We start from the raw sequence: 27,793 nt of genomic DNA, 5'->3' as shown, positions 1-27,793 counted from the left end.
TGCTTGACCTAAACTTGCAGGTTCTTTATGTAGCTCGGTATCGGGAGCTAGGAGAGAGAGCTGTACAATGTTAACAGTCTCTTAGCCAGAAGGGAAGGACTGTTTGCAAATCTAATCTTGATGTCAGGGAACCTCAAGAGTCCTATTCTATTCAAAAGTGCATCACCGCATGCTTAAAGTCTGAGCCTTCCTCTTTGGGTTGCTACACAGACCTCATACATTTTCTAATCCGATTTTATTAAGTGCTGCTGCCACCTGTGGAGGGCCTCTGTCCGTGAGTTAGTTGCTGGGGGGGAAATTTTTTATCGTAAATCGGCATCTCCCATATTCACTAACATAGTGTTCAGATAAATATTTTTAAATAGTTCAAATAAAGATCTAAAATCTGTTCCACTTTAACCAAGAGAAGAGGGTTTCTAAGCACCCAAATAATAATGATAATGCCACATCGTAATATTTGCCCATTACGTTACAGCTCTGCAATGAGATTTTCACCCACATCATCTCATTAAATCCTCGTGGCAACTCGTTCTGACTGTACTACTTTTGTCTCCATGTTTCCAGTGGAGGCTGACTCCGAGAGGGAGGTACTCTGTTCAGGATCACCCAGGTGATAAGGGCAGGACCCTCCTTCTCCAAGACTGGTGCTCTTTTGAAGATGTATTTTAGGTCGAGGTCGATGCACTGACGGACTAACTGAAGCAAGCCCACAAACGGAACAAACCCGAGACTGGACTTCAGCAACCTGGCTCCGAGCCTCGCTGAGCTCGAACACTGGCAAGCTGGTGGACTCAGGCCAGTCAACTTAATTCCCCTCCACTTCCTTACATAGGAAATGGAAGAACTGAACAACCCCCCCCCCCCCCGCCCCGAAGGTTCCTTCAACTCTAACCATGAGGAATTTTACTGAGCAAAAGTGACCCAGTTTCCAAATGATCTGTCTGAAGGGAATGTACAGAGCGTGAAATACAAAGCACACTCAACAAGAAGATGGAAAGGATTTTTGCATTATGCACATCTTTAGATGATTCATGGCACAGGTCCCTCTCAATTAGCACGTTTCACCAAGAGCAGACTGTCCACACAGTTATTAAAACATTTCTACGACTCTTATACAGAAATCAACCTTGGAGATGGAAGCGTCCCAGGAGAGGAGTCAGTCTGCCCTTCTGGGCTGAGAGCTAGTCATTTTGCCTGTCTCTGTTTGCAAAGATCCAAAGTCTTTGATAAGTTCATTGTTTTTGTTACTCTCTGCTTGTTTTCTCCTCATTATAAGTGGTTGGTATGGTTATCATTACATAATCAGCATGGATGTTTTCTGAGATCTTGACTCCGTGTTGTATAAGGAAATGTGTCTGGGATTGAGTCCTGAGTCAGGATCCCTGCTCAGTGGGGAATCTGCTTCTCCCTCTCCCTCTGCCCCTCCTACCGTGTATGCACTCTCAAATAAATAAATAAAATCTTTAAAAAAAAAATTTAAAAAAACGTGTCTGGTTTTTCCTGGGTTCCTGGGTTCCTGGGAGGGAGCTTCTAAACCCTTGGAATTTCCCAAGTGATAGGAATGTCCATATCATTCATGGCAGGTCCCTCAAAGCACATCTAAGTTTAAGCTAATGAAGATGACCCAAGATGGGGGTCATACCAAATGGTCATACCAAACTAACCATGTGATGGGGGGTGGGGTGCGCTTTGAGCCATGGCATAGCCACATGACCTCCTCCCAGTGGGAGAGCTGCAGACTGAGTTCAGTCATGTGGCCAGTGAGTCAATCAACCAGGCTTACGGTAATGAATCCCCCGTAAAGCCTGTACAAACTCAGTGGAGCTTCCTGGTTGGTGAACACATCAGTGTGCCAGGGGGGTGACGCGTCCTGATTCCTCAGGGAGAGAGCATGGAAGCTCTCCCTCTGGGACCCTTCCAGATCTCGCCCTGTATGTCTCTTCATTTGGCTGGTCCTTGTTACATCCTTCATAATGAAGCTATAATCACAACTACAGCATAGCGCTTTCCTGAGATCTGTGAGTTGCTCTACCACACTAATAAACCTGAGCGGACTGCGGGGGCCGCTGAATTTCTAGCCAGTTGGTCAGAAGTGTGGGTGGCCTGGGGAGCCCCGAACTGGCAGGTAGCATCTGAAATTAGGATGGTCTTGCTGGGGACCATGCCCTTCACCTGTGAAGTCTGTGCTAACTCTGGCTCGTTAGTGTCAGAATCCCAGTGCAGTCCTACAGACCGCCTGCAACCATAGAGCTCTAGCCAGCTGTACATCGGGCACATGCCCATTCAGGCTCCTTGCACTGTTAACCTTAGCCTGCAACACTCTTCCTCTGGGATCTTCATGGATGCTTCCATCACCTCCTTCAAGCCTTTGCTCAAATGCCACCTTCTAACTGAAGTCTTCTCCAACTACGTTACTTACAAGTCCACCCCACCCCCACCCTCCCACATCCCACCCCCCCCTACTCCCCTTCTTCCCTACTTCATTCTCCTTCCTCCCACTTAGCTTCTGACACACTATGTAATTTGCTTATGATTTTGCTTATTAAATATCTTCCCCTCCTAATAAGCTCCACGTGGGCAAGAATTTTCGTCTCTTTAGTTCACTGTTAAATGCCTCATGCTCAGAACAGTGCCTGGCACATGGTAGGTATTCACCAAATATTAGCCAAATTGGGTGGAATCTATACCTATATGCACACGTGTGTGCAGACACACACACACACACACCTACTATAAGTGATACGGTAAATTGAATTCATGTTAATTTTCGATTAACTCTGCTACTTAGTATATGAAGCTACCCTGATTTTCATATTTAGAAAACCCACTGCAATTGGGAAGATTTTTTATCTCACTTAAGGAAGAAGAAGGTATTCAATTTTCCATAGGTTTTAACAACTAATCATAGTGCAAACTCATCTTCTGACTTCTAATGGTATTCTTAGAGTAATTCTGTTGAAAGGCTATCAAGTATGAAATGAACACAGAAAAAGGGCTTAAGATACAAGTTACCTAAACCGACACAAAGGTTGAGAGGCAAGCCTGTAAAAGAAGAAATTTTGTGTTCTCCAGAGCTAATCGACTCAAAGGCTTTATAACCTCAGTTCTCAACAGTTGGGCAAGGAGCTCTGTGGTCATATCAGTGAGATGTCCCAGCTGCCATATCGGTGGGACGCCCCACAAGTGAGCAAAACGCACTCACGGAATCCGTTGGCCCTCGTGTATCTTAAGAGCCAAACTAAACGGCGAGCTTGAATTTGTCTTTGATTAGAGCGATGCCAGTTTTCACCCTGACCTCCTGACAATGGTTCGCCTTTACTTGCCCCTCTCCCCTGAGCTTACAGGTGTGGTATCTTTCAATTCCACGGCTGGCACTTCTGGACAAGGCTGCTGCTTTTCTTTGGCTTTGTTCTGATTATTTGATTAAGATTCATATGAATTTAGACAAATCCTTACTCAGATCGGTTTTAGGTCTCCAAGAAAAGTTGGACTCCTGAGTTCACAGTGATCTGCCTATGGAAACATGAAGATAAGTCACACTCGCGATCATTATTTTTACTAAAAGCTTTATCCATTTGTTTGTTTTCCAGAGCTGTCGTGAAAGAAAATCTAGCTTTAGGCAGCAGAGGGTCATACAACATCAGTATCTTATTATAGTCCAGCTACTCAGAACAGTTACAATAATGAAAATCTAGAGGGACAACCTGTATCTACACTCATATCGGTTATTACTCAGGTTACTAGATTTTAGAATTACCTTCACATCAAGTCCTTTTCCATAATAATGTTCACTTCATCTGCTTTCCCTAAGTAGATATTTAACTTTCCAGAACTTCTTTGTTTAAAGCCCAAGAATGCCTGACACACAGTGGGCGCTTCACATATGCTTGGTATGGGGAATTGAATTGGCAGATTTCAAACAGGCACAAAAACCTCGGTGCATAGGGCCCATGGACACACGTTAGGAGGAAAGTCCTATCTGTACCCTCCTGCGCTCGGAGGGCATGGGCAGGTCAGTGCAGGGGACAAAAGAACCTGTTGTCCTTTACGGGACTGCTACCTGCTGCAGGAAGAGAATGGCCCAGCCAAAGGAGGCCATTGGGCCTGAGGCTGCCTGCACTGCCGTCCCTGGGGACACAAAGAAAGGTTATTATAGCTTTTCATTTCTCTTCTTGCCTGAGAGCTTTCAGGCAGCTGTGCTACTGGTCCTTAGCTAGAGAGGTCCCTAGCAGCATAACTTCGTTGGGAAGAGCAAGGGCCTGGCAATCAGAGAGACCTTATTTCAACACTGTCCTCTGCTGTTATTTGTCTTCAGGCAGAATTTGGATGCTTAAGGCTTTTAAATGGCCAGAATTAATGACTAAAATTAATAAGGTGCTCTCTGGCATGAATACAATTAAAGTACCGGATGGAGGTGCAGCTGTGCATTTAAACAAGTAGAACCTGGCTTGACATGGCATCAGAAAGCCCCAGAGAGTTCAGCTGACCGCAAGGTAACCATGAGCCCACACTGCTTGGCTGGCGCTTACAGAAAGCATAATCACATTTCGGCTGCATTTGAACAAGTTTGATGCCTCTATTAAATAAGTTTGTATTCTCTATGCTATTGGAAGCCTTCAAGGAGTACTGCATTCAGTTCTGGGTTTATTTTGCGAAGGATATTGCTGACGGAAAAGCATCCAGAGAAAAGTAATCAGGAGAGTAGGGTGGTCTTAAGAGCAACAGTTGAAGGAACTTTCCTAAGAAATCTGGAAAAACCGGCTCTGGGGAAGTGTCGAGCCTCAGTCCTCTAGTGTCTGCAAGGTTGACAGGTGGAGTCGATCCCTTTGGCATCCACTGACTCAGCTAACATTTCTTGGGCTTTTACTAGATTCAAAGCGCTGTGATAGGTGCTGTGGGATACAGAGATCAGTGATACAGAGGACCAGCCCCAAGGCACTAACAATTAAGTAAGACGAAAGCAAAGAGTCTGGGATCTCCAGTTTTCATCCAAACCCTGTTACCCACTGGGTGTGTGACTTTAAGCAGTTTCTTAACTCATTGTAACTAGGCCTTCTTTATTTGTAAAGCAACACCATAGAGTTTTTCTGAGGATTAAATGGGATAAATATCTGTAAAAAGAATGAGAAATCAGTAATTGACAGAAACCAACAAGATGGGGGAAGGCAACTTCCCTGAACTGAATTTCAAAAGGCAAAAGGGAGTTTGCTGGGTGGTGATGGGGAAAAGGAAGAAGAGCATTCCAGGTGGGTGGGGCAGGATGAGCAGAGACGGAGATACTGAAAATAAATGGCTTTTGGGAGACCAGCAAATAATACTGCGGCTGGAGTGCAGAAGAGGAATAAAGCAATGAGAAGGCTGGAAAGATACAACAACGCTGAATTACTACTGTCCTAGAATGACATGCCAAAGAGTGTCTGGGCAGGGGATGGTTATTGAAGTGAATATAGGAGAATCAACCTGTGTACAAACGTGTGGGACAATTAAAGACTGAAGCCAGGAAAGCAAGTTAAAGCATCATTGTAAGAGTCTAAGCAAGAGATATGAGGAACTGACCTAAAATAATGGTGGTGGCATTGAAAGCAGGTGACAAAATACGGTATATGAGGAGTAAAGGTGAGGGGAAGTAAAAGACACCTCCATGTGTTTTAACGTTGGTGTTAAAGAGAACGCTGATGCCACGAACAGGAAACACAGAGGGAGGGATAAAATTGACTCAGAAGATGATGAGTTCAGTTGTGGGATATGCTGAATCCCAAGTGGCTGTGGAATAACCCATAAGGAAATTCACACTAGCAAGTTGGAAAGATGGTTCTGGAACCCAGGAGAGAAGGCAGAGTTAGAGATGGAGATTTGAGAGGAGGTGTACTTAGAGAGTAAGAGTGTATTGTCAAACATAAACTTGGGTTTGAACTCTGCCTTCAACACTAACTAGCTGTGTGGCCTTGGACAAATTATTTATCATCAAAGCTTTAATTTCCTTAATTGTAAAATTGGGAAAATTATACATACTTCAAAGACTTTGCTTATTGCATACCATCTGGTTGCCATTTGTCACCGTCACTGTCTACCATAACCATCATTGCTGAAACCATTAAGGTAGATGAACTTGGCTAGGAATTGAAAGTAATTAAGTAGAAAAAAAGGGTTGAGGAATGAATCTTCGGGAACAATTATTAAGGGATACATGGCAAAACAAATCTGAAAGGAGCTCAGGAGCAGTCAAGAAGAGAGGCAGAAGACCAGAACAGCAAAACCCCATGAAGGACAAGAGAGGATAATTTCAAGGAGGGAATCCTCAAAAGTGTCAAATGCCACAAAGAAGTTGGGGAGGACAAAGGAAAAAAGGGCATCGGATATAGCGATTTGAAGGTTATCCTTGTTTATGGAACTATTACCTATGTGGTAGGACTGGAAGGCAGTCACAAATGTCACAGGATTCAAAATGGAACTTTCGCCTAGACTGCAAGGAGATGTGTATCAGACATCAAAGTAAATTGCGAGGTAGATCACCTTCTAGAAATTTCAAAGTAGATATGAACAAATTACATGCCTAATTTTTCTTACCCATTTCAAAGGTATAAAAGGCATAACATTATCAAGGAAAGGGGATTTGTGAGAAGGACTTCTTCAAAGAGAGCTGTGCTATGAATTCCCTCATTCCAAAAGAGGGAGACACTTCTCTTCATCTCAGTTAGGGCTTCACTGGGAGATCTGAAGAGACTGGTCAGTGTCATCTGCAGATGGAGGGAAGTAACATACTGGTGGTTGAGTGTTTGGCTTTCACTGGAGAACCATTGGCAGCAGAGTAAAGGAGGCTTGGTTGCATCGGGTGGCCTGTTGTCAGGGGGAAAGAACAAGTGAATGTGTTGATGGATCTGAGGCTGTGAGTTGGCATGGAGCTAACTTAAATTCTTCCCAAGAGGATCATCTGAGGCCAACAGGGAGAGCTTTGGAAAACAAGGGCTAAGGCAGAAACACCCCAAACTGGAAGAATCTGAACTGACCACATCAAAGAAGAGTGGAATGTTCCCAGTGAGAGTCCCTGAAGAACCCATAAAAAAACCCATAAGAGAAGTTGGCTTAATATAACATCTGCGGGCCCAGACAGCCTGAAGCCATCTAACAACTGTGCTGTCATGTAAGAACTCCCCACCTCCCCTTTCTCATCACCCTGCTCTTCTCCACCCTTCTCTAGTCCGACCCTGAAAGGATCAAAAACAACAGGGAGGAGGTACGTGAAAAAGGGAACCCTACCTTTTTCCTTCAGAGAAGGGACTCACTACATTGGGCCCTGGGTGCGTATGGAAAAAGAATTCCAATCTTGAATGACTATTGCATGGGACTAGATATTTTCATTTCTGGATTGAGATGGTGATTTGTAGCTTGAAGAGTCCATAATACTTTTTACTATCTTAGGAGGGAAGAGAAAAGTCTTGAGATTTGTGCCTAAGCGTCATACAGTGGGAAAAGAAGAACTTCTACCACTGCATAACTTTAAAAACCTAGTGGAAAACAATTTTTTAAGGAAAAAAGACTCCCCATAATTCTCATGTTTTCAACGTACTATTTACTCAAAGGTATACAAAGTAAGTCAGGATGAGGACATGGGGACCTCAAGGAGAGTAATTTTGCTGCTCTTTCTTTTTCTTTCTTTTTTTAAATTTTTTTAAATTTTTTATTTTTTAAATATTTTATTTATCTATTTGACAGAGAGAGACAGCCAGCGAGAGAGGGAACACAGGCAGGGGGAGTGGGAGAGGACGAAGCAGGCTCCCAGTGGAGGAGCCTGATGTGGGGCTCGATCCCAGAACACCGGGATCATACCCTGAGCTGAAGGCAGACGCTTAACGACTGAGCCACCCAGGTGCCTCTTCTTTTTTTTTTTTTTTAAGCAATTTTGCCGTTTAAAGCTGTTTGGCAGAGAAAGGGCACTATGGTTTGGTAAGATGATAGAGATGACTGAAGGTCCTTTGAGAAAAGGAGAAATTTAGTCGTGGCTGCAGGCTGAGGAGAAAGAGACAGTGAAGATAGGGTAAAAGAACAAATTTCCAAGAAGAATAGGAAAGGAACACTGATAAGGCAAGGTCATAAAGAAGAGAGAAAACAAAATCAAGAACACTGCATTTGCCTTTAGAAAGAACGAGAGGTTCTTCTTCCTTTGAAACATGAGAGAAGGAGGGGGAAAGATACAGAGACATTTTGGTTTAGGAGGAAAGGCAAATAAAACAGTTTACAGGGAATGACTTTGATCATCCCGGTGGTCTATGACTCCAGCTCATCTTCTGCGAGTGAAGGCAGTGGGTGGTATTTATTCCCCCAAAAGGCAGAATCAGAACCTCTGTGTACAAGCTAGAGAGAGAGTCATTGGGGCCCCAAATAAGAAAGAACTTAAAAAAAAAAAAATCAGCAGTGTTGGACAATGGGATTGGCCTTCTTACATAGTTGTAGGCTGCAAGACAGAGGGTTCTAGCTGGGGAAGAACGAGCAGCTGTCGCAATGCCGTGTGGGGGATTTCTGCACTGGGCAAGGCGGTGGGCTGATGGCCTCCAAGACTCCTACCGTGCGGCAGTCGTTGCCAGCGTTATATGTGTAGGCTATTTCCGCGTCAACAGTTCAGGTGTCACTGTGACTGAGTACAATGAAAAGAAGCCTGTGCAGACCAGAAGAGAAAGTGTAAAGGAAAGACTGCGTGTGTTATACAACGTCTTGATTTCCTAAGTAGAAAATCATCTATTCGTAGCAAAGGAACTAGCTTGTGCTGGAGTTAGAGCTTGTCTCCGAAGTATAATACTCTATATGTCTCCGTAGCTTGGCAGCTATGAAATTTGGAAATATCACTATGTTCTGGGGAACTTTATATTTATGCATGAGCTGAAGTGTAGCTATGGTGGAGAAAGTCTCAGAACTGCTCTAGGTTTACCATTGCTAAGAGGTGAATGGGAACTTGATGACAAGAGCAAAGCACATTACCAATGTGCTCTCTGGAACTCAAGACAAACAAACAAAAACCTTAAAACCCTCTACTTCAAGCATCAGGCTGCATTCTATAAATCAACGAAGTCAAGATTATACCAGATTTTCTGCATGACTATGAAATGTCACAGAAACTTGGCAATTATTCAACAAGACAGCTATTGGGTTTTTTTTTTTAAATAAGAACTATACATTCCTAGAATTAACATTTATGGAAACAATAAAATATTCCAGCATGAAGTACTACGCATCTCAAAGAAATGTGCCCACAAATTCAATTTAAACTGGTCATATAATCTAATTAAAATTTAAATCTATAAAGAGAAGTCAGTCTGTTGTGACCCCATTAGTCATTTCCCACAATATTTCTCCAAAGGAATAAAATACACTACAGCAATGAGCAGCAAGTAATATTTTGAGTGAAAGTTCAGTACCAGAGATCCTTTGACATCTTTAGACATAAGCAATATTAAAAGTTGCACGATGGGTCCTATTTCATGTAAGTGTCAAGGGTGATAGTTATTTGTGCTTACCGTATTCCCTGGCACCTGCTAAGTTAGGTAAGCCTATTGAATAAATGAATCGATGCGTGCAAGAATGAAAGAATTTTGTTAGCAGTAGCTCAAAACCCACTGTGTGAGGAGGTCTGGTCTCTATCCAGACTCTGAGCATTTTCCTGCTGTTCACAACGACCTCGTGGTTTCCCCAGCATCACCAGCCCTGGGGCAGGGTGGTGGGCCATCAAAAATTCCTTTGACCCAAATCCATGTGGACATACAGGCTGGGACCCCTGAACGTTGTGCATTTGAAAAGTCTGACTGGTTCTAAATGTGGTTTGGTTTAATCTTCCAGAGATTCCCTCCAGAGAAGAGTGGATATTTTCAAAGGTCCCTCAATTCCCTCTTACCTCCACCACAGGACTAAAAGTTGAGAGTGGGAAGAAAGCAATAGATAATTGCTTTTTGGTTCTAAAGAGCACTCAAACCAACTCTTGGTGACATCTGCCTCCAATTAAGGCCTGCAAATGAACCTACGTGGCTGAGTCCAGCTGCAGTCCACTAGGAGGGATATTTCAGCTGAGGTGTCACTCACTAACATCATTCACTAAGTAATAAGGAACACAGTTTCGAACGTGCTTTGACATTTATTATCTCATTTGAGGTCCATTACGACCCAGAAAAAAAGGTGTTTCACAGAATAGGAAGCAGGCTCGGAGATACAAAGACCACACAACAAGTAGGACATGGAGCTTAACTCCACCTGCCTTCTAATCCTACTCCATACTGTTCCTACTCTTCTTGGTTCTAACCCCATTTTCTTACTACCCAGAGTTGGGAAAACCACTCAGGGATCATTGCTTGGTGAATGGTACCTAAAGCAACTCCTGTCTCATCTCATTCAGGATATGGGTCCTGGAATGTAGTCATGATAGAGCATTTCTAGAAATGTTTACCAAGTGGATTCTGGGCACCCAACACCAGGGGGTACATAAGAGAAGCCCAGGAAATGTTCCTACTAGAATCCCATACCCAGGAAGAACACTGCACTCCAGACAGGTGTGTCTGGTGCAGGGAGAAGCTGGACTGGCATTCCCCAGAAATAGGACGTTATGCACACACGTGCATGCACACACATGGACACACACTCACGGTATCCCACAAGTCTTCGTGCACTTTTAAACTCTCATAACTTCGAAAGTATGAATGCTACCAACTTACAAAAATCATGTGAAAGCCCAATTATTTAATTTTGTCTATTCTTCTGCACTATACTTACTAGACTTCTACAGTAGTTTTGTGAATTTTGAAGAACATTTTTCATTTTAACTTTTTTCTTCAGTCAACATTTGCCATGTTCAATCAGAGGGTCTGAAAGGTTTTATCACATATGACATGCCTACAGTCCAGACAGCAAATGAGCCGCATCTCACAAGAAGCCTGCAGTCAACTAAAATGTTCACATGTTCTATCGTTAAAACGACATTACTCCTGACTAAGCTGGTAAAACTGGCTTTCTTTTTAATATAAAAATACCTAAAGCACAACTTTTTGTTAATACCAATTCAATTTTATCTTCTTGGAAACAATCCATTCTGCTAAAAATCCTTGTGGATCCTTGTTTTCCTACCGGATAATTTCAGCCACACACCATCCGCATTCTCAAATGGGCATTTTTAGTCACACTCAACTCTACAGAATCCAAGGAAGAACCTTATTGGCATGACTCAGCGCAGAAACCGTCCCTCCCTTCAGGGACCTCACGGGCCAAGTCTAATAGCAATCTCCTCCAACACGATCTATACATCAGTACCTCTTGGACAGGACAGTTCTATCAATTAAAAACACAACCATCTATGTCCTTCAGACCATATATTTTATCTTATTCAAAGGATTTCAAGACAGGTTCTGTCAAATGCACTGCTCACCAATGCATTGCTCAAATTATCTCAGGGCATTGTTCTGACCCACCAGGTGAGTGACCCTACCTATGAAAGGCCAGAAGAGGGGCAGTCTTGTCACAGCTCTCTTGTCTATGGATTCTACTAATTAATCTATAGCTATAGCTGCACAAACTGAAAGACAGGTCAAAACAAACCAATAACAATGAGTTTACTTGTAACTCAAGTTCAAATAAAATCCAGACAACCTCAAACATCTTTTTATGGGTTGAGTTGTGTCCCACAAAAGATATACCAAACTCCTAACCCTGGTACCTGTGAATGTGACCTTATTTGGAAATCGGGTCTTTGCAGATGTAACCACATTAAAATAAAGTCATACTGGGTTAGGATGGACCTTAATCCAATAGCTGGTGTCCTTATAAGAAGAGGGAAATTTGGACACACAGAGAACAAGGCCTCATGAGGTTGGACACAGAGACTAGAGTAATAGGACAGTACTAGCCAAGGGATTGCCAACAACTACCAGGAACTAGGATTATAGCTTAGAAGGATTCTAAGAGCCTTAGAAGGATTCCCCAGAGCCTTTGGAGGAGCACAGATTTTCCTATACCTTCAGTTTGGACTTTTGGCCTCCAGAGCTGTTGGAGAATCGATTTCTGTTGTTGGAAGGCACCCAATTCCTGATGCTTAGTAATAGCAGCCTTTGGAAACTCATACAACATCTATGCAGAAATTTATAAGTTTGAAGTAATGCCTATTAACATCAGAATCAAGAGCACTCAGGAACTGGTAGAGAGAGAGAGAGAGAGAGAGAGAGATACTTAGATTACTGAGCAGGTGGCAAGCCCAGCAGGGGTGAGGTAAACGGGTGAATAAACTGGCCAAGCAAGTTCGGGGGTGTTGGTTTGAGGCTGGGGGGCAGACAGAAGGTGATATCCTGTGACAGGCTCATCACCAAGAAGTTAACTGCCCCCCTGGGTGTGAGGTGGGCATTTCTCAACGAAATCCTTTCACTTTTTAATGGCAACAAAAATCACAAATTCGCCAGTTTATCATCAATATATAAGCAAAACTATGTTAAGCTTCCTGTCTCCAATTTGGCATTTTCCTTGTCTATGCTTCATCGTTCTAAATGAGACAGCAGCCCATGCAGGGGAAGGAGCTGTTGGCCTGTCTGTCTCTATATATAGTGCTGTAGCCACCATTTTTCGAAGGTGCTAAGACTCCGCTGATTGATGACGATATTGCTAAAATGAGTTACATTTTAAGATGGAAAAAGGAAGGCTTTTTTTTTTTTTTTTTTTTGGTTTTTCTTTCCATGTGAAAATTTAGAGGAGGAAGGATGCTCCCTAACAGTTTCTAATATTGATCTGGCTCCAGTGGAGCCCATGAAATATAAGTCTATAATGGCAGAACTCCTCATTGGAGAGACCTTATGAGCGTCTCCTGGAGCTTTCCCAGCAGTCATTAAGGGGATGGATTATTGCTAATCCTGGGCACTTTGGGAGCTGGGCTAATTTTGAAAGATAAAATCAAAGTGCTGCATTGTGGCAGAAGGTCACTTCTTGATGGCATTAGATCAAGCACAGCCCTGCCTGAGTATTAATTCTGAAGATGTCTGTACCCCCCGCTGACACTCCTTTTAGGACGCTACTATGGAACAGGCCAAATGAAGCCTCAATGTGCAAATACCATTTAGCAAGTACAGATAAGCTGGGATAAATCATCTCAGAGCACTTAAAAAAAGATTCAAATTTTAATACATTAGCACTAGAACACGCCGTGCAGGCAACAGGGAAATTGCAGTTGTCAATGTGTGAATTTAGTCTCAGAGTAAGTTCATCCAAGGAAGTAAAATCTCAATTTAGATTCTTTTTCTACCCCTTCCCCCAATCCACGTGTTTCTCTCAGGATGGGGGAGGACACTGTTACTCAGCAAATGGATTTCACACCAAGAAACGGTTAGGGTATATTCGTCAGGGGTAAGAACGTGAAATTCTCACTTTCCCACTGAAATAGTTTGAAGTGGACTTTCCAAGTGCCAAACCATTCATGTGGGCAAGGTGTTCTGATGCATGTGTACGCACGTGCTCCATGGTGCACGCATGTAGACCTCAATCTGTCTGTCTGTCTGCCTGCATTCTTTTTAATGAGAAAGGATTCTCACGGGAAATCACAATGGATTTTTTGGTATTTTTTTCTGTTGTACTTTCCAGAAAGTCTGTCTGCCTGCTGTCGCCGGGGAATAGGACAGGCTGCCGTGTCTGGTGCGAGAGCACAGTGTAGGGAAGGGAAAGCCCAGCCCAGAGGCCTCACGTGGGGGCGGGGAGCGCTAGGTTGAGGAGAGGCCCCAAGTCTACCTGGAGGCTGGATCAGAGGCCTTGGCAGCACTGTATTCCAGCTGGAATCTGACAGGTTGTTTTCCATCAAAGCCACAAATGAAACTTCCATTTCAGAACGCATCTGTTCTTTCAGACTATTCTATCAGAAGTAGCTATTTTCTTTAAATTGAAAGTCAAGGTGGTATATTTTTCTCAAAACCGTGCTGTGGGTTCCCGCCTGACTCCTAACATTCTCTTGTTTGACACAACGGCAAGGCTGTTTCATCCTGTAGAAGGAAGGGGTGGGGTGGGGAGAGCCCTCACTGAGGGTTCCCTGTGCCTGGTGTATTTACATAAATCTTTGCCCCCAAAGGGTACATCAACCAGAGATAAAGGTGGAATGTACTTAGAGAAAACTTATTTAGAGAGAAAGAGATATCTTCCAGTTAGGTTCTATGAACCAAAATAACTTAAATCTCTTCAAATGACACCTCCATCATATTATCTGTCTATCTATCTAACATATTATATCATATACGTACCTTCATCTGGCATTTGAAGTTTTCACAACACAGGGGCAATAGCTCTTATTCCTATCCTTCCCCCCCACACTAAGTCATTTTTAAACGATGAAATAATTGTTTAAATGTAGATAGATGATATGCATATATATGTATTAATACAGACACTCTATGTAAACGTGCATCAGCAGTGGGAGAGTGGGACCCCTACATCACATCACTTATCCTATCCTGTCAGTGCTCAAGTATTTCCCATCCCCTTCGTCAAAAGCTCACTAATTTGTTTCTGCATGCATTTAAGCAGAAAATTCATTACCACTTCAAAAAGCATTTCCAACTATCTAGTGTCTGAATTGTCCATAAATATGTGACATTCCCCTAATTAAATCAGAAGTAATATGATTAAGGAGAGGTCTCTTCTGTCAGTGCAATAATCTTTCCTGTGATGCTGGTAAGATTCTAAAATGACTAATAGCATCAGAAAAAAATCTTTAAGTCACAACCTTTCATAATCATTTCCTGAGACATGTCTTTCCCTCTTCATCAACTGTCTCTTCTTCATCTGCTACAAACAATCACATTTCAATTTGAATCGAAGCACGCTACCCTCCTCCTTTTTGGTCCCTCACAGACGCTAATGACATACAAATTCTGTAGTAGTTAAAGGAAAGGAGCCGCCAGGCCAGTCTCCCTCCCAGTTAGGAACCAGGGGAGGCTAGTGAAAGCTCCACCTACAAACACACTCAATAATTTTATGATTACAAATCTCTCAACTACACATGTTGGCAAAAATAGAGAATTAAAAATGTAGAAACCTGCATCATGGTTTTCTATAAAACATCAATTTAGTTATTAAGTGGTTATAAATTAGCCATTGGTAATTTACTCTTCTGAATGATTTAACCTTTCCAATTATCATTTCATCTGTTTTCTATATAAAAAAAATCAAAGAAATTCGAGATATGGAAAAGACATGCTGGGTGAGGATCTGAAACTGATTTGGTAGCTTTGGGGTTGACATAATCTTGGCCTGGTGCGCTCATTTTGGAAAGCTGCCTCAAATTTCCCCTGGTTTTGAACTTTTTTTTTCCTTACCACTTTCATCTAGCAAGAAATCATCCTGGTAACGGAACTTCTCCGGTCCACATGCAATAAAAATGTCATCGTCACCAAAAAAGTCCTGAAGGCACATCACCTACAAGAGAAAAGCATGGCACTCAGCAAGGGGTCAGCAGAACAGTGATTACAACATTGCATCCCTGCAAGTAGACATCTGCATAAAGCCACTTCCCACGTCTAATGGAATCAACAGGACAGCTTCTCCAGAGGAATTTCAAAAGAAGGTTTCCAGCATCTGTTACTAGTAAGAAACATGTTACATTTCAGTTATGCAGGAAGACGGGATAAGGAAAATAGAACCAGTAACTGTCACGTTTATTACTTGACATATCAATAGGCTATGAGGTAAGAGCCCTCTACTTTCATAATAGAGTGGATGCAGGGACATGTGGGGAAAGAACACCCCTTTAATCATTTGAACGTAATATTCCTCGATAGCAATAAAAGCCAGCGTATGATTTTAGCAACAAACATAATATACTCACAGTGATCACTGTTTGGGGTAACTCCTGGAGGAAATGATCTGTATCATAATACAAATATAATGATCTCCTTTAGACCCATTCTACCTCTAGTTGAAACAGAAGTAGAAGGCCTCGTAAAAGGAGTAATAGAATAGGTATTTCTGAGATTCAGATACAGAGACCGGGTATGCCCACCACTCAAGTTATGGTAACCTTGAAAACTCCTGTGCTGCCTGGCTTCTTGAAGCTATGCAAAGGAAAGTTTTAAAACCACCTTTTGGTATTTATTCAACTTATTCTCCAATAAGAACTTTAAGAGAGCTAAATGTTGTTTTTCAAGTACATGTGTTCAAAAGGAATCATTCCCAGCACACTGCTCCCTGTCACTGGATATGTGCTGTAATATTTTGTTCACAATATGCATGACGCCAACAGAAGGCCCTGGGAACACTGCTGATTTCTATCTATTTTCAGTCTCCTTTGCTTGGAGCACATCATGAAGCAGCCAATTGAAGGCACCCACTCAGAGCTGTATGAAATAGACTTTTTAGCAGCATTTCCCCTTGGATATCTGAGGCCCACAGACAACCTCCCTCCCCTGAAGGGTTAGATCCTTCTGGCCTGGGTTTACTATCAGATCCTCCCTCATTTGTTTGCAGTCATCTGCAGGGCATCTCTGGGGTTCTGCTCTATCTCAATGCTTGGTGGCACTGTCCTGACACATCCAAGGTACTGTAAGACTTACAGTAGTAAGTTGGGAGAGCACAGCATTACTCAGAGGCCCCGGATACAATGATGTGTAGCCTTCAGATAGTTTTTCCAAATAAGCTCTCATTTCCAAATAATTGCTTGGCTGAAATTTTAAGAATGACATTTCTAGAACAGTTTGATAATGAACATTAAGTATAAGTGAGGTACATCTATGACACGTTTCTGAAAAGCTTGAAAATATAGGTGATTTAAGAGAGACATCCCAATGATCAAGGAAAATGGACTAAGGATCTTCAAGAGTGGTGTCAGAAGCTCCAGTCTTCTACTTGGGGTAAAAACAGGATCTTTGTGGGCTCCTGCATGGCTTAGTCGGTTAAGTGTCAGCCTTTGGCTTAGGTCATGATCCCACGGTCCTGGGACCGAGCCCCACATCAGGCTCCCTGCTCGGTGGGGACCCTGCTTCTCTCTCCCTTGCTCCCCCTGCTTATGCTCTCTCTCTCTAATAAATAAATAAAATCTTTAAAACAAAACAAAACAACAGAATTTGAACTCAGAACCCACTCCAATTCACTCCTCCCTTTCTGTCTGATTGCAACTGTGACCCTGTTCATCTTTATCTTCTCGACAAGCACCCCACCCCAGCCTTTGTGATCAGCGGTTGGTGTCATCCCAACCAACCCCGTACAGGCCATTTTCATCTTACTATATGCCAGTTAACATAGAGCATATGCACACAAAATGAATAAAACATGGTCTCTCCCTTAGGCAAAAATGTGAACAATTAACCTTAAAAGGCAGTATTTCTTAGAGTGTGAATGTTTAATATGTTTTGTGCAAAATAAATAAATAAATAAATAAATAAATAAATAAATAAATAAAATAAAGGGGGTGTTCTATGGTCAAGTAGATTTGGTAAATACTGAGTTCATCCAATATAAACAGGTGTCCTTATTTTGGTCCTTGCAAAACCCTTCATGGGCTCATGTACAACACAGCTCCAAAGAGGAGAGAGAAAATACAGTATTTCCCAACCTTATTTGATTCTGGAACTCTCTTCTTCATACAGCATCATATGAACTAATGCGTGACGGGGCTCCCTTTGGTTCTGCACTGATGGGCAGAGGTGAAAAGAACTCAGGAAACACACAATGGAAAGTAACGTTGCACGCTCTCCTGGGCAGCCATATTTCTCTAGCTGATAAACATTTATGGTGGGCCCGCTCTGGGGTACGCTGTGTGCCAAACATTATGATGACAAATCTCTAATAGATGAAAAATACTGTTTTCCAAAGGAAATTGTCCTTTCATTCCACATATTCCCATCACTCGTATTCTGGAATCAGATTGCCAAACACATCACATCCATCCATGTGTGCATGTTCTATGCCAGTGCTAAGCAGGCAGATAACTCGCATTAAAACTACAGCACACGATAAGCAGGTTGCCAGCTAACTCCCTTCCATCATATACCCATGACCGTTCTCTAAGGCCGACGCTCAAAGAACAGAACAGCCAATGATCCAGCTTGGACAGTTTAGGTTTAATTCTGTTGGCAAATGGGAAATGAAACATGATGAACTTTTGATGTTGTTTCCAACTCCAGGATTCCAAGAACATAAAAGGAATGCAGCGATTGTTAAAGAAAAGTAACTGTCATCGCCCAGCACAAAAAGACAGGGAAGAGTCATTTCAGTGCCAAGCAACATGTATTCATTTACCTCTCCATCTTCAGTGACTAAAATCAAAGAATTTGTTGAACTATTAGAAAGTGTAATGTCTTCTGTGCTCTCTGCTCTGGCATCATTTAGCCATTTCCCTGCTCACAACCTCCCACCACAGAAGGTACGTACGGTCAGTGGATCAAATTCAAAGTCATAAAACTGCTCCTTGTTAGAAGCCTTGATAAAAGGTTTGATAGAAAAGGAGGCTTAAACACAAGGTTATGATAAAGATGGATTTAGGATAATCTACGCATTTCAATTACCCATGCTTTCACTCTCTATCATTGATCTAGAGGTGGCTGTAATGTATTCCATCTAACAAAAAAAGAGTAACAGAAAAAGATGTATAACCCTCTTCTGTAGGCCAATATACTGTGAGGATTTTCCATTGGCATTACTGGACACTCTAATATCAAAGGATTATTAATGTTTTGCATAAATATCTGATTTTATATATCTATACAGTGTTATTCCTTTTTAAATTTGAGGCTTTCAAAATTCAGTGTGATCACCAGCTGAAAAAAACAAATTCCATTTATGGATTAACATCTCTCAGACCCAGGCCTTTTCCTGTCCTCCTTCTCTTTACTCCCATTACCACGTCAGGCCAGAGCTTATCCACCTACCTGTAGACCCTGGCATTTCCCTCTGGTGGATTTTCTCACTCTTACCTCCTTTCTCTCCCATCTATCCTGTTTAATTCTGCTAATCTATTGTTTCTTTGAAACTTCCAAATCTCTCTTCATGACTCAGAAAAACGTCAATGGCTTACCATCATCAAGTTAAAGTGCATCTTCTGAGTCTGGCATTCCATCTGGTTCCAATCTACTTTTCAAGTCTACGATATCATGCCATGTACCTGATACTTAATAAGCATTTACCGGATGGATGGATGGATGGATGGATGGATGGATGGAGGGATGGATGCATGGATGGAGGGATGGATGCATGGATGGATGGATGGACGCATGGATGGTTGGCTGGATGGTTGATGTATGGATGGATGGATGGATGGATGGATGCATGGATGCATGGATGGATGGAGGGATGCATGGATGGATGGATGCATGGATGGTTGGCTGGATGGTTGATGTATGGATGGATGATTGGATGTTTGGATGCACGCATGGATGGATGGATATAAGAACAAATGCAAGGATGACGGTCTAACCCAAAATTTATCTGCTTTACATATTCTTCTCAGAAAAGAGCTTCTTCTTTCCTCTTTGCATGAGTTTTGGTATGACATTTTTTTCCTATTTGGTACCCCCTCCTACCTAACTCTTTGCCTATTCAAATCTCTCTCATGACTCAAGGCTCAATTGAAGATTCAAGCCTTACCTTCTCTATCCACTTCAATCCAAAGTGATTGATACCTTCCCTAAGTCCCTAGTCATCATTCAATAACTGTTTATTACACACGTATTATTTACTAGCCACTGTGCTAGGACTTGAGAATACAACTGCCCTCGTTCTTCATCTCTTCTTTTCCCATACATATGTGTATGGACTTACACTCCAAGGAATTCCCAACACACCGTTGTGAATTAGTAATTCAGCAGAGAGTAAACTGCATTATCTACCAGTGGGCTATGTCATGGGCCTGGAGTCAGGTGGCTGAGTTGCAGTCTTTGCACCGTGACCACCTCTGACGTGGGCAAGTCGGGAAATCCCAGTCAGCTATCCTGAAACACATCCTATTTCTAACGATCCTACATTTAGTCAGAGCAGAGGTAGTGCCTCCTGTCGGGTGGGATTCTTCAGCCCCACACAGACATCTCTGCTCTGGCACAATTTCCCAAGAGCGTACCCTGTTATCAAAGCCCAGGTTCCAAATTAACCCAACTCTGCCACTTTGATGTTCATCTCTTTGCGCCTCATATCAAATATGTCCATCATCCTGGTTGCTTTAAAGATTAGATGAGTTAAAACTGTGAATCAAAAGATAATAAGTCCTCAATATATTCTAGTTATTTTTATTAGTCAAATGCATTTTACTTCCACATAAGTATAAGCCAAAAGTATACCTATTATTATAAACAGATAAAAAATAAAACATAGACTGTAGCTCCTGGGCAATATACCAACAGGCTTCTTTCCTAAGTGAATTTGGATAAAATACAGCATATAGGTGCCCCTTCTCATTTAGGAAATAGGAATTGTACTAGTATAATTATTTTGGTGAAAAGCATGCTTTGAACTAGCAGAGAAATGGTGCAAGGCTGGAAGAAGTTGCTAACAGGAAGCACGGATACAGTCCATGCTTTCCATCAGGCTTTCACTGAAACGGTGCTGTGCGTGTCAGTAACGAGTATGGTCACATGCTACCACAGGTCTGCTTCTATAAACCATGTCTGAATTCAGGACCCCTTGGGATCTGTCACAACTTTTAGTTTTGTGGCCTCCAGAAATTTGTATTCCTCTGAGAAAACCATCCCTGTCAAAATGTCCCTACACTAGAAAAGAAACTTTTTGTGTATTATATGTAGTTCATACAGGAGGTAATCAGTTTATGGCATATAATGCTTAATATTCTATCAATTAATTTGCAGTTCTTACCCAGTGCTTTGGTATGAAACTCTTTGATTATTATATGAAAACCCCAAATAAAGACATCCCATTTATTGTATCAGAGTTTATCTCCGATGGTGCTTAGCCTAATGCCACACCCACTGTGCCTCAAAAAACATGGGTAGTTATAATTGCCAGATGTGCTGGGAAAAGCCCTTTAAGGATCAGGATACCTGAGTTCTGAGCCTAGATTTGACATAAACATTGTATAAACATGAAACAGTTCCTTAAATTCTCTTGGTTATCAGTTTCTATGTGGGTTCTAATATGTTTTATCACAGTAATTTATATGATGAAGATGTAAAGAAAAGATGAAAATTCTTCTTGGTGTGATAAGATCAACAAGAAGAGCTCTATAGGGGCGCCTGGGTGGCTCAGTCGGTTAAGCGGCTGACTTTGGCTCAGGTCATGACCTCAGGGTCCTGGGATAGAGCCCCAACTTGGGCTCTGTGCTTAGTGGGGAGTCCGCTTCTCTTTCTCCCTCTCTCGCTGACCCTCCCCCTGCTCCTGCTTTCTCTCTCTCTTGCTCTCAAAAAAATAAAATATTTTTAAAAAAGAATAGTTCTATACATTATTGCATGTAATCCTCAATATACATTTTTGCATTAAACCCTCTCCGCTGTAAAGGAGACAGACTCTATTGACAATAGTTAGATGTTATTTGTATCCCAATTGTACAGATTTAAAAAACAACTTGGCCAGATTCAACTAAAGATGTGTAGAAATTTGAAACAATTCAAAAGCAGGCTCTTAACTACCAAGCTACAGGAAAACAAATCTATTCCAAGCATAGAAATATGTACCCTTACATTTGTGTATTATAAATTTCAGTTAATAAAAGCATTTTAATAATAGTTATCACATATTGTACATTAATCATGTCTAACAAAATTTTTAAAAAGGACGTTTGAATTATTTCTTTGATCCTAGGAAAACATATTCGGCTTTCTAACTCTTTTTATGTGAAAGCTGAATTTATATCTTTTCCATTAACTTGTCATTACGCACACTTGTCCCAGGAGACTGAGCTGCTTCCAGGGAGTAAAAAGCCACTACAGACAAATATGGACTTCCCCTCCTCGGAGCTTCCGGCTTGAGGTGCTGCGCAAGGACAGAGATTCAAACAAAGGCAATAAAGGCATCTGCTATTTACACATTTCCAAAGCAGGACTGTGGAATCCAGTCCCCCTCACAGGAATGAGGTCTCCATGGTGACGCTGACATCACGGAGCTGGGCGAGATTGTCAGCAGTCGCTATATTTTCTTTACAAGAGCGCCCTCTACCAACAAAATGGAATATCTCTGCAGCCACGGCCTCATTTTTTTGATGCCACACAAGTCATTGTGTCCCTATCAGGTGCCTCTCCTTGCTTGAAACACTAAAATATTTTACCATCACCTACCTAATGTATTTTAAGTGAAATCAGGATCACAGAAGTAAAGGCCAAGAAATTCAGTCCATTTATTGGTCACTGAGTACAGCATACCCTTTCTGTTTTAATTTTCTTTCTTTTTTAAATACTTATTTGTAATTTCTCCTTCTTCTTGATACCCGTTAAAGGGGACAGACTGAAAGGTTCAGGTTTAAGGAGATGCTCTTTACCAAAAAGAAATGCTTATACCTGTGTTTAAAAAAATCCAGTCACCTGTGCCTCTAAAGCACCAGAATCAATAACCTCCTTCTTTCTGCACAATTCATAATGTGACCATTATAATTAGCTTTCAGTTAAAACCTGGCACATGTGGGCCTCTCATCCTGCCAAAACCTAATTTTGATGAGGTTTGTCTTCCAATTTCATTCCATACTTGGCTTCTTTTCTCCATTCTTAGCACTGAGCTTTGCTATGCACATGATATTATAAATCAACCACTGTGAATTTTTCTGTTCTATTCTATAAACTTCTGATTTTAAAATATGTCTATAATTTGTTTTATTGCCAAATATCAGGAATGTGTTGTCATATTATTGTCATTAAAAATACATTCTCCACCGTTCCTTTACTTTATAACCTTTTCATTTCCTTGATGATAAGCTTATGCACATGATTATTTATTCTACAACCACTCCTCTAACAAGAAATTTCTGAGGAAGAAAAATCTCTTAAAGAAACTCTGGTTCTCGCCCAGAGAAAGATAAAGCCATTAAGGAACGAAATAAATTACTCAAATAATAATAAGAGAGAGAGGAAAATAAAGATCCTCAAGCTATTTTTCACAAGTTTGAAGCTCTAAGACTTTTTTTTTTTTTTTGCAAAAGCAAATAATACTGTTGAAATTCAGAAATGGCTAGTAGTTAACACTAAAATAATATGCTGATGCTTAAAAGGAAAAGGAAAATGTCCTCTTTTGAAATGAAAGTAATTTAATTTGCTGTGTTAATTTAAACACAACAACAACGATTATGAAATGGAAAGTCCATTCACTCCTTGCTCGTGTTCTCAGAGGCTGGTCTCCGTGAACATGCAGCTAGGTAGGGCAGCACGTTGAGGGACATACTCTGACAGAACAGGCTTTCCTTAGAGAAAAGGAGGCACTAAAACACTAGCTCATGGAAGGCATGTGTTGGGGTTCTTGGCGTGCAAGTAAAGTCAGGACACGTGCATTACAAAGGTTGGGCTTCAAACCCAGAAAAATAAACCCAACCCACCAAACCTGTGTCAGGCCAACACGCTCAGATATAGTTTCTCTGGATCAGGAGTTGAAAACATCGTTAAAGCAACCAGTTGCTATCTTGCAATTTTGTTAACCCTTACTCAACTTGCACGTGACCAGTGAATCACAGTGCTGTGAATGTCCCCTCTGATATTTTCCAAGGAGTCTGAGGCCAGCGCCAAGACCTACAACGTGCCAAGCCCTGAAGCCACTGGACTCACATCATTATGTCGATTCCTCACCAGGACCCTGTGGTGAAACCCGGTTTTTAAAAAGTTTTGCAAGAAAATTCACAATCCAAAGAATGGCTATCTGTTTGAGAGCTAAACACATAAAGATAACCGTTCTGTCTTTTCTGTTCTTCCACACTGGCTTGTCGCTTACGGTTGCAGGCAAAAAATGATATTCCCGAAGCTATGGAAGTATGTGTCTGCCAGGAACATTTGTAAATGTTGCTTGACACTGAAGTACGGAATCCGTTGCTTTAAATATTTCTATTTCTATTTCCAATCTACTTGCCTGGATATATGGTTTGACTTTAAAAGGGATTTTTTAAAATATGAGTCAAACTAGTCTTCTCAAGTAAATGATGTTTTCTAATGACCCTCCTGCAAAGCGAAAATCTCCGAAATGGCTGTTACTACCATCACCGTCACCTCCCCGAGTATCAGCACTGCCCCCTGACCAGCAACCCCATGGCCACCGTCACCATCACCACCTCCACGCTGGGAGCCCTCACAAAACTTCGCTAGTTTTGTTTTTTTTCTTTCCTTAAATAAGCTGAGGACAAAGCCTTTTGCCTCCTGGGTGTTCGGTATTGGTCAGGGTTCTATTCAGCAGACGTTTAACCACTTCTAATTGAGAATAACAATCCCAGGAGTATTTAGTACAAATGCAGCCTAAAATTACATTCTAAAGCTATTAAATGAAAAAAATTACTTTTTTTTTCTTTACTCAAACTCAAATGTAAGCTAATAAAAACATTTACATAGCATCAAAAATATTACTGGAGAAAAGTACGTCTTCCAAAAATATGCTTTAGAGTAAGTCGGCTTTTAAAATTGCCAATAAAAACATTCCCTGGAATTGTCTGAATAATAATACCATTTTTGTATAATTGTATTAAGATCCAGGCACAGCTAATAAAAGGCTGAGAGAGAGAGATGGCAATGGTAAGATAAAAAGTTTACGATCCAAACTGAAGGCTTGGTTTAAAATACTGTTTTTATAAATATATGCTGATAGGGGTTATACAACTGTGAATATATACTTAGAGATATTCCTTACTCGGTGGTCTTTTAGAAAATTACAGATGGTGACCAAAACACCGTAGGCCAATATTTCTCCTCTGTCTTCATCTTATACCACGTATATTAGAGTTTCCATAATTCTTTTTTTATCTAAACTTAGAGTTGAGTGAATAATACAGGGCTGGTTGCCATTTCCCCACAGTGCATGAGCTATAAGTGCAAAGCATAAAGACTTCAAATGCCTACAGAGGCCTGGAAGGTAACATAAACAGTGAAGTGGGCCAGGCATAATAAAACCCAGTGCAAATGGGGCGATAAATGGTAATTAACATAGGCAGACAATAGGAAATTGGTGGGGAATGTAATAAACTGGAAGCCTCCCTTCACCTAAATGGGGCAGCAACAGTTACTTGACACTTGTCATGCAGCAAAGCAAGCCCAGGGCTGCTAGACTGATTGGGTTTTTAAGAAAAAGTGAAATTGGATTTTTAATTGAAAGTCCCTGATTTTTAAAAGTTAGCAATAAATTCATTTTTTTTTATTAAAAAACGTGTGCACTCCAAATAAAACACACCTGTGTCCTTGATTCAACCCGTGGACAGGCAGTTTGCAATCTCTGGGGGAGAATTCCACACTAAGTGGCCATTAGCCATGGTTAATGTGCTCAAGGCTGGTCTCCATGGCTGTCCCAAGCAAGGCAACCAGGCTTCCCAATACACTTTAACTCTTATAATTCCCACAGGCAGGGTAGGACATAGTTAAGACCCAACATGTCTTGAAAATTAGAGCCTGTGAAAGACACAATACAACTTGTCTTGTATGTGTGTGCGTGCGAGCACACTGTGGGCATGTCCACATGCGCTTATGCGGATGTCCTGGGTAAAGGGTGGATTTGTCAGCTGAACTTGCTTTTTGTGTCCTTCTTCTCTCTTCAACCGTCTCCCTTCCCCCTTTCTGGGAGAGAAGAGGAGTGAAGTAGACAGGATGGCGAATCAGTAACATGAAATTTCAGACCACATGTTACCAGCTCAGTCAAGATGGAACCAAATTAACTCCCCGTAATAAAGAGCAGAAGCACATTTCACTCCTCTCTCCCACCCCTTGGGTCATCTCCCGGCTACAAGGTCTAATCGTGGTTTCAATAGCCACCAGCTTCATCTTAAAAATGAAAGAACTCTTGAAAGAAAGAAAGAAGAAAGAAAGAAAGAAAGAAAGAAAGAAAGAAAGAAAGAAAGAAAGAAAGAAAAGAAAATCAATCAATCAATCATAAGAAGTAGTTTTCTTTTTGATCACACCTGCTCTGCCCAATTGCGAAAAACAACATGGCTACTAAAAACTATTAGAAATGTTAGCTCTAGTTGGGAAAGGGGCAGAGTAAATAAAACTCAGCCGTCCAGCGAAACAGATTTGGGGCCTACGACATCAAAGTGAGAGGAAAAACTCAAGGCTTTTCACATATATTTCTAATGGTTAGTTTTTATCAGGTTTCTTTTTTTTTTTTTTTTAAAGATTTTATTTATTTATTTGACAGAGATAGAGACAGCCAGCGAGAGAGGGAACACACGCAGGGGGAGCGGGAGAGGAAGAAGCAGGCTCCCAGCAAAGGAGCCTGATGTGGGGCTCGATCCCAGATCGCTGGGATCACGCCCTGAGCCAAAGGCAGACGCTTACCGACTGTGCCACCCAAGTGCCCCTATTTATTAGGTTTCTCACAAGTCAAGAGTAAGTCGACATGATTCTTCCTTCCTTTCACAAGCTTGTCTAATATTGCTGGCCTTCTCTCCAAGTGTGATGATTAGCTCTGAAGATCCTTAACGGCATATGAAGGGTTAGGCCCATTTATACTAGCACAGGGAGATACTCTCAATGTTTGGATGAGAACATACTCATGTTTACACTTTCTAATGCTCTAATTCTCATTTAACAATGCCCCAATACAGAAGAGCATACAATAGTGGCTTTCATCGACTACAGTGGCCTTGAATAGCTTTGCATAGTAGCTTTGGAATCAGAGAACGTCAGGTTTAATTCTCAATTCCATTAATTACTAGCTGGGTGACTAGGGTCAATTACTCAACATTTGGAAGCCTCCTTTTCTTCACAGGGAGAATGAGGGTAATGTAGCCATCTCCCAGGAGGGCAGAAAGAATTCGCTGAGATAATGTACGGTCATGTGTCAGGCAGAGGAAGTGTTTAGTAAAAAGGCAAAAAACAGTACATAGGCCTTAAGTTAATGTCGCTGAAGCATAAACTTGCAAGATTCTACTCAGAAAAGTCAACGATCATGGAATAGAGGGCAGAATAAATCAGCACTTTCTCATTTGTCCTTCCTTGTACTGTGTTTCTGCTGAAAATTATTCCATCTAATGGCTGTCAGACTTTAGACAACCGTAAGACATTAGAATCGCAATCAACACTAACTAAAATATGTGAAAAGAACATTTTCTTTCCCTCTGTGTATTATCCATTTTTCTTTCATATGTGAAGAATACAATGCAATAGCTCTATTAATATAAGCTATCTCCTTACATCCTCTGAAAATCATATTCTTTTCAGGTGCCTGACAAGTAGATGACTGAACATTCCCTCCATGCTGAAACATTTGTCCATGCCAATCATAACTTCCTTGATGTTAAGGGAAATGAAATCTAAGCATGAACTGCCATGAAGAGCAGCCATTTACAGCTTTAAAACCATAAAAGAGGCATAACCGTTCAAGAGGAATCTCAACATTGAGGTCCTCTCCTTGTGTGTCATTTAGACAACTTCAAGGTTGAAATCTGCCCCTATTATGAGGTCTAGTCAGATATAAATAGGTTAAAATCACCATACACAATAGTTACTCTCATTAAATGTATTTAAACAAAACCATCATAATTTAATTTCTAAAGTAACTGAGCTGGAAACTTCTTTCTTCATTATTTGTAGTGTTATACTGCCCTGCAGTGTCCAAACATATGAACTGTTAACAATATGTTTTGAGCTTAAGAAATGTCTTTGTATGAACCTTTACAGGGAACGAAGTAGTTATTTTCTACAATATTTCAGTGAGGGGTGTTGCTATGGTTTAAACTGTGCCTCCCTCC

General features: G+C 41.4%; 1 protein-coding gene across 3 annotated transcripts in view; it reads right to left on the bottom strand.

Moving 5' to 3' along the window:
• The window catches only part of DCLK1 (doublecortin like kinase 1), a 331,152-nt gene that overhangs the window by 144,816 nt on the left and 158,543 nt on the right, over window positions 1-27,793 (bottom strand). For all 3 annotated transcript variants that reach the window (XM_026493126.4, XM_026493127.4, XM_026493132.4), the window contains exon 4: window positions 15,315-15,414. In XM_026493126.4, coding sequence (XP_026348911.1) covers window positions 15,315-15,414 — 100 coding nt within the window. The remainder of the gene's footprint in view (window positions 1-15,314; window positions 15,415-27,793) is intronic.

This window comes from Ursus arctos, unplaced genomic scaffold, assembly GCF_023065955.2.
Source record: "Ursus arctos isolate Adak ecotype North America unplaced genomic scaffold, UrsArc2.0 scaffold_10, whole genome shotgun sequence".
Taxonomy (NCBI): domain Eukaryota; kingdom Metazoa; phylum Chordata; class Mammalia; order Carnivora; family Ursidae; genus Ursus; species Ursus arctos.
The sequence above is the reverse complement of the archived record's forward strand: the minus strand, read 5'-3'. Positions and strand labels throughout refer to the sequence as shown.